The 8,089-nt window shown below is 46.7% G+C and overlaps 1 protein-coding gene across 1 annotated transcript; it reads left to right on the top strand.

The window, feature by feature from the left end:
• Nucleotides 1-222: 222 nt before the first annotated feature.
• Nucleotides 223-2,176, top strand: LOC118417712. Its single transcript, XM_035823381.1, has 2 exons — nt 223-1,050; nt 1,818-2,176. Exons 1-2 carry the CDS (start codon nt 980-982, stop codon nt 2,137-2,139), a joined length of 393 nt encoding a protein of 130 aa, XP_035679274.1. The 5' UTR covers nt 223-979; the 3' UTR covers nt 2,140-2,176.
• Nucleotides 2,177-8,089: the final 5,913 nt, after the last annotated feature.

Below are 8,089 nucleotides of genomic sequence, written 5' to 3'. Positions count from 1 at the left end.
GAGCAAAGTTTTTTTATCTATTTTATTCTGGCCGTATGGCCTGTCCCACCCATATACTCAGGATAATCTAAATTTCTACTTCACATTCTTTCCACATAGCTAGATCTACATCTATATATTACTGGGCAAAGCCCTTTGCTACGGCATCACGAGATAGACAGCTAGAACAGATGTTGAACTCTGGCTCTCTGAGCAAAGTTTTCTATTTGAGGCGCGCAATGATTGGACCGAAAAGTATGACGTCACTCCCCCTATAAATAAGAGATGCGCGCAGGAATATATCATTCTTCTGTGTGCTGGCCCTCCGGCTCGTCTGAAGCCAACAGCGTACGTCCTTCATCGCCCCAGCGCAGAAAACTTGCCGGGAAAAGGCCACGTCGTTGCCGGGACAAGGCCACGAGAATGCCGGCGGAAGACTCGCTACTACACGATGCGGTGCAGCAGCTCAAGCTCGTGACGGCAGCTCGTACTCTCCCGGGTATTGTATCAGAGATACACGGTACCACGCAAGGTGTGGTTGAGCACAGGAAAGCTCTATCTGAGCCCGGTCTGGACATTTACTTGTTCGGTTTGTGGTTGGTGTTGTGGTGAGACATGTTTGATATCTGTAGTCTAGGCCTGTTGCAGGGCTCGCAGAGTCATGTTTCTGCCGTACGGAAGGACTTCACGTTTTTGCAAATTTTTCCGGTTGACTGTCACATAGTTTCATTGTCGCGTTTTGTCTGTTGCCTGTTTGCTGAGTGTTTTGTGAACGCTTTGTAAACGTTGTATGCAGGTCCGACGGGAGAGAGCTACCTTTGATATTTAGAATGTTTCTTTTCAGTTTTTAGTATATACGATCGCATCCTCTGTTGAATTTTGCTGTGGCCACCTTTTTGACGACGCTGATTAGTGGTGCTGTTTAGGAGTTTGCTATTTGTGTGTTTTTCTTGTTTTGTGAAAGTGTTACCAGGATGCTAGAGCTGTCGCTGTCGAGGAGATGCAACATGGCTACCCTCTGAGTCACCGTGGTGGGATAATAGAATCCGTTGCCATCCTCTACCTTGGAAGGCAAGGGAGGCTTTTGTCTGTTATTGAGGAGAGTTTCAGACCGAGATGTTCACCATTTTCTTGTCATTTTCTGATTTTTGTGTATATTCTAGTGATACGCAGACACGTGGTTTGAAACCCCGGACAAAGAAGCAAGATGGATACTCTCACAGTATCGCCGTGACTGAAATCACAATCTGCATCCATCCTCTACCAGGGAATTCTACGAACGCCTCCATACAGTGCGGAGGTCCTTTACAGATCTAGAGCTTCGCCATTTTCTTGTCATTTTCTTTAAATCTTTATATTTATTTCGTGTGTATGGTTTTATGCAGGATTTTAGGATAGCACTGTCATGGTATCGGGACTCACTATGGCTACCATTTTTGGAGTTCTTTTCAGGAATTGAAACCCGCCGCCATCCTCCTCGTGGGCGATGTAGTAATGCAGACTGCCAGCGTTTCTAGAGCGTGGTTTTTGTTACGTACATGTTATTGTTAAACGTTTTCGTTTGTCAAGTTTAACTTTTTGGATTGCGTGGGTGTTGCCCGTACGTAAGGTGATTGTCGTGTGAGTGGCCTATTTTACCAAGCTTAGCGTTTGGTTGTTGAGCATGTATGTACGGGGAGCACGCATGGCCTAGGACTGTTCATGTTATCGTGGCTTGCCCACCTTTGAGCGCTAGGCGGGGGGATGTCGAGTGCGTATGGTGTGGATATTGTTACGGCTGGATTTTTGTGTGTAATTTCGTCAGCGGTATCGATAATTGTGTTTTGTTTTCCGCATAGTTCTCAGGAACCGGGACGTGCTGGTTCACGCGTGACGTTCTCCCCCACCCGTAACGACCCTTGTAAGAAGTTTCGGACTTCAGGGATCTTCAGATGCGGCAGGTACGACAAAAGATGTAGCAGCAAGTGGTGGCGCAAGAACAGCAGCCTGTCAGCCTCTCTTAGGCCCCCTCACCCTCCTTGCCATTCCGGACACTTGAGTGCCACAAGGAAAGGACAGCTCATGAAGACGGTACAGCCCGGGCAGGCACCGGCGAGTGCCGCGGGTAGAGCTCATGAAGATGGTAAGGCCCGGGCAGGCACCGGCGAGTGTCGCGGGTAGAGCTCACGAACGACGAAGATGGTAAGGCCCGGGCAGGCACCGGCGAGTGTCGCGGGTAGAGCTCACGAAGATGGTAAGGCCCGGGCAGGCACCGGCGAGTGTCGCGGGTAGAGCTCACGAAGATGGTAAGACCCGGGCAGGCACCGGCGAGTGTCGCGGGCAGAGCTCACGAAGATGGTCATGGTAAGACCCGGGCAGGCACCGGCGAGTGTCGCGGGTAGAGCTCGCGAAGATGGTAAGACCCGGGCAGGCACCGGCGAGTGTCGCGGGTAGAGCTCGCGAAGATGGTAAGACCCGGGCAGGCACCGGCGAGTGTCGCGGGCAGAGCTCACGAAGATGGTCATGGTAAGACCCGGGCAGGCACCGGCGAGTGTCGCGGGTAGAGCTCGCGAAGATGGTAAGACTCGGGCAGGCACCGGCGAGTGTCGCGGGTAGAGCTCACGAAAATTGGAAGGCTCGGGCAGGCACAGAGGGGTGCAGCGGGAAGATGTTGATCTCAGTTCAGTTCCGAAGTGGCACCAGCGTCTTCACATTGAACAGCGTCTTCACATTGAGCTTACGAAGATTGAAATACCCGGGCAGGCACAGGGAAGTGCCGCAGAAGAATATGGAGCTCACGGTGGATGTTTTAGGGAGGAAAACGTACTCGTACTTTGCCGGGAAACGTTTTGAAGACCGCAAGCCAGAAATGATATCGCCATGAGATCGAGAAGGCATTGAATTCACAAAATTGTGTTGTTGTATAAGGACGGTCGCACTAAATAGGTACCAAGGGCAAGGCATATTACACTGGAAGGTATACAAGTGCGAATTTTCTAGGCAGTACGCAAGAAACACATTTCGTAACCACGTGTGGGACAATATTCTTAAGAAGTAAAAAAAAAAAAAAAAAAACCCCGTTACATCAATTCATCGTTAATTGACAACTGATTGTGTTATGGATGTATTACACTCCTTTACGTTTGGGACCGCATTGTAAATATGTGCATCAAAGCTGTCTGTACATATGCAAATACTTTTCGTTTTGTGACCGCATCTGAACTGTGAGCAGCAACACCTGTCCTGCAGTACAATGTGAACCAGTCAGAATTGCCCTGAAGAAGGGGACAGACGGTCACCGAAACGTCGGTGAGAATAAAGCATCGGTTGTGTAAAAAGAGTCTCTTTATTCACATTTCGTAACCAGTTTGGCATAACTGAATAAAAGTGTTTTAAAACTGGAGATATGTGGGTCCAGATGTCTTACTGAGAGATGACTGTGGTGTGATAGATGGCGGTTGGCTGAGGAATGAGTCAACTCTGCTCTGTACTTTATTTTCGTCCCAGCCCGAGACTTTGCATAATGATGCTACATTTTCAGCGGCAATATTCAGCAAATTGCAGTTCTCGACAAGTGAGCTTGAAGTCGCATGTAAGAAAAGGGGCTCGAAAAGGAAATGCCGCAAGTGAAAAGTCATCTCGGAAAAATAGTTCCAGAAATCTTTTCCATAGAGGTTACAATGGTTGTGAAAATCTGAGTTTGTTTTCCTCGGAAGTGCTATACCTAGCATAGCATTTGGTAGACTAAGAAATCCAGTGTGGAACCGCAAGGATACCAGTAGATGTTGTGATATGCGTCATTGCCAGGTACGTATACTCCCTATCGCCACATATGCTTGTGTGACAGGGACCCTGGAGTGGTCACATGAGCTCCTCCTGTTAGCTTTCGATTTGAGACACCTAGGGGCGTTTCTCTGTATTGCATTCCAAGATCGTGTACCACAATTGAAGCATCAAAGCTAGACATGGATTAGAACACTCATTTGGTTGATACAATTTTGGTAATAAGACTAAGGTGGTTCAGACTGGTATTAAAGAGACCCCCAGTCACATTAGTCCCATAAGCCTACTACCAGGAGTTTCATAACCCAAAGCCACGGGGTAGACATCTGCAGCGCTGAAATTACAAAAGACACGGGACTGAGTCTCAAGTTTGCGGAAACAGGTGCTAATGACCATACAACTTGAACAGCCCTGACGTAGAGAGGCGAGGGGCCAGTCTCTGGCCTAAACACGTGGGCAGGGCAGGCAAGCAGGTAACACTTTGCTTCTTGGCCCGGGCATAGCGAGGTATCTATGGTTGTGTCCTCAAACAAACGAAGCTTTGATAAGCTTGAAAATGTTTTGATCGGTTTGGGGAAATGTTTAGCTCTGTTAAAAGCCCTATATCCCAGGGTACGCTGAGAAGTATCTTGCAGAAGTTAGGGAGAACTGTTCTAGGTCGGAAACCTTGTAAGAAATCGTAGGCTGGATTACCGTAACGTGTTAGTTCGCTATTGTATTAGACGGATTTATCATCTCTAGTTGAATCAGCCGACACAAGTACCCTTACAGACTTTTACACCGGATCCCAACATCGAAGCTGTGATGTGGAACACTATTTTTGTCTTTTGTTTCCATCTTGGGCTTACCGCTATCTCTATTGAGGAAAAAAAAATAATCGTCTTTGAACTGTTGAGAGGTCGTCCGGACTCAGAATAATACTTTTGGGCATTATGCATCTCCCAGGTCGCGGTGAGCGTTTGGAACAGTTTTGCACTGCACTTGTGCAAGCCTGGTGTCTTTCCATATTGTTGTGTCGGTGGGTCGAGTTCTATTAAGCAGGAAGAGTGGCAAATATGAGCGTCTCCGTCCCCTGAGAGGTTGGGAGTCAGCATCGTCAAGCGGATCCTTGAAAGTTGAGGTTGGATAAGGCTCGGGGACAAATGGTCCTGCGATGCGAGGGAAAAATAGTTTTCTTTTACCTCTAACGCGGATAATTCAGAACTGGGCTTGGCCGTCTCCATATCGATCTTCCTTCAAGTGATCATAGAGGAACGGTTTTGAGATAACAATTTTGCGTTGCTTCCTCCATTTTGTTTGTCGTACAGCAAAATAAAGATGAGAGTGGGCTATATATGAGTGTTGGGTTGTTTGAGAGTGGGTACCGTACAAGGGAGAGGCAATGTGAGAGGTAAGATGAGAAAGGAGTTACATGAGAGAAGGGAGTTGAGAGAGGGGAAATGAGAGATGGGGAGTTGAGAGAGAATAATGAGAAAGGGTGTGGTGAAAGAGGTAAAGAGGGAGCGGATGACAAGTGTTCTTCCAAAGGAATGTTATATTAGCCAGATAGATCCAGATACGAACGCTTTGATCTATACAGACACAGACACGTTGATGCATTACGCTGAAGGACGGTTACGTTAGCTAGATATCTATACTAATTATAGATACTGATACAGGTACAAAGTTAAGGGGTTCAAAGAGAAAAGGAAGGGCTCAACAGCCAGAGATGGCAAAGGCGGAAGACGACGATTTCCGCATCACTCATACTGGAGGGCCAATAATTACGCACCTCAAAAAGGATACTATTTGAGGCGCGCAATGATTGGACCGAAAAGTATGACGTCACTCCCCCTATAAATAAGAGATGCGCGCAGGAATATATCATTCTTCTGTGTGCTGGCCCTCCGGCAAAGTCTGGAGCCTGAAGCGTCCCACCCACTCGCCCATCGACAAGTTTTCTGCTTTATGTGGAATTAGGCATCTGCTTCAGGATGGTCGCTTTAGCACATAGGTGACGTTAGGCTCCAGACGACGATTTCCGCATCACTCATACTGGAGGGCCAATAATTACGCACCTCAAAAAGGATACTATTTAAACCTGGCCCTATTTTTCCTTCACATTCTTTGCACATTGCTGGATGACTTTCCCTGTACCTTCTTTGCAGTAACACATCTGTCAAGCTCACGACATGCCTGCTAGTTAACGTTGTGTGTAAAAGCAGGCACACTCTTATCTGTAAGGGGGGGGGGCGTATTCTGTTCTCCTGCATCTCTAAGACTGAACTTATCTGGGAGGTTTGCTTCCAAACAGCCTGTGAGATTTAGCAATGTTATACCCACTTTTCCCTAGGACGGCGCTCTCGCCGCTCTCTCTGCGACATAAAATTTGACATCTCTCTCAAGGAATTGTATAGAAAAGAAAGGAATCTTTTTGTCCTTTGTGTTTTTTGTTGCCTTCTCAAGTCACAATTTTATGTTTTGTATGATACACCCAGTGTGAAAGCGAAAGCTACACATATCCTATTTAGGTCGCAGTGAGGGCGCAGCGCGATCGCCGTCTAATCGAAAGGGGGCCTTAATACCCAGGGCCTTAATACACAGACCAGGTTGCATGCGGAGTTAAGGCTCAGAGCTGAAGGGCACACACACCGTGTAATGTCTACCTCTGCTTCTGATGATAACGCGGGAAACACGGGGCAGGATTTCGCCAGTGAGAGCGCAGCGCGATCGCCGTCTTGTCTAAAAAGGGCCCTTAACACAGACCAGGTTGCATGTGGAGTTAAGGCTCAGAGCTGAAGGGCACACACACCGTGTCATTTCTACCTCTGCTTCTGCTGATAACGCGGGAAACACGGGGCAGGATTTCACCAGCGCCAGCCGGCTGAACTTCGCCCGTTTGTCCCGATTTCTCTCCCTTAAACACATTTATCCCAAGCCCTCCTCCAGGGCTATCGGAACGGCTCTTTGGCTCAACCCAAATTTATGACACACTTTCTTTTCATTCCGCAAATTGCATCGTCATAAACCGCGTGAATTTGATTTGTGTTTTACATTCGTTCCTCGCCTTTTCAATCAATGCAATCTAGTTTTCTGGCCGCCGCGGTCGACGCACTCCATTTGGCCGTCCAATGGAAGATGGTACATAACGAGGTCTCTCACCTTTTGTGTGTAATACTCCTTTTCCACTAGGACGGCGCTCTGGCCGCGCTCTCTCTGCGACCTAAAATTTGACAAATCGCTCTAGGAATTGTATAGAAAAGAAACGAATCTTTTTACATTCTGTGTGTGTTTTGTTGTCTCCTCAGTCGCACGTTTACGTTTTGTTTGATATACCTAGTGTGAAAGCGAAGGTTACACATATCTTATTTAGGTCGCAGTGAGAGCGCAGCGCGATCGCCCTCTAGTGGAAAGGGGGCCCAGCGGTAATGAAACGTCAGAGATTATACAACATTACGCGGGATGAACGGCCCAGGTACATCGTATATGTGTTCCAATAACATTCTGGGAGCTTTTTTTGGGGTTTTGTCAAAAGATTTTCTGACTTTTCTGACTCTGAAGCGTGTCAGAAAAATGTATTTACAACTTAATGCCCGTTTCGCGTGGTAGGGCCTTACTTACACGTACACAGAATGAGGAATCACCCTGCGTAGCTATGGAAGGACTGGAGAAAAAGGAAAGACGTATAATGTGGATGCAATATATGCCTATACGCCTGACTTGTGGATGAAATGAATGTACAGACATATTTTGTAATAGTTGAGAAGCTACTAGTGCTGACTAGAGCTCAGTTCCTGGTCCTGCCTTTTTAGTCACACATACGCTCGTAACACAACCCTCATATTTTCTTCTCTTCTATCTTGCAGAATGTGACCATGTTTGAAAGGGCACTGTAGTCAAGGATGCCCTACCCACGTTTACTTGATCCGGTTTGAAAAGAAAACTCCGAAGGACATCTATTTGTCAATACATGTATCAAGGCTAAGCGCATGTACATATACACAATGTATTATGGAATAATGATAATAAGTACCGTGGTATTAACAAGTGATACATATATCTAAATTTGAGTGCTAATTAAAAATCTACAGCTACTTATATGGGTTTGAGACGCTATTACCCAGCTTTTCAATGATATGGGGTTCCTTAATTCCAATAGTAAAATTGTTTTGGTTGGAAGGCAAGAACATGAAATTTCGTAAATGATTGGATTCCTTTGTTTGTATTGCCGTTTACTACTAAGGCCTAGGGTTTGTATTGAACAGTACATGCTGCATATCCGGACAGATGTATTTGATCCACTCACACCGAGAAGGACCCCTTTGTCTTTTCGAAAAGTGTGATAGGTTCTAATTAACGTTCCCGGGGT

This window comes from Branchiostoma floridae, chromosome 6 (genome assembly GCF_000003815.2).
Source record: "Branchiostoma floridae strain S238N-H82 chromosome 6, Bfl_VNyyK, whole genome shotgun sequence".
Lineage (NCBI taxonomy): Eukaryota > Metazoa > Chordata > Leptocardii > Amphioxiformes > Branchiostomatidae > Branchiostoma > Branchiostoma floridae.
Note: the sequence above shows the minus strand (reverse complement) of the source record. Positions and strands in the feature narration are given on the sequence as shown.

Coding starts and splice junctions, on each gene's coding strand:
- LOC118417712 (XM_035823381.1), top strand. CDS start 980: ATGCAACATGGCTACCCTCTGAGTCACCGTGGTGGGATAATAGAATCC. Junction 1,051..1,817: donor GCCATCCTCTACCTTGGAAG/GCAAGGGAGGCT, acceptor TTTTCCGCATAG/TTCTCAGGAACCGGGACGTG.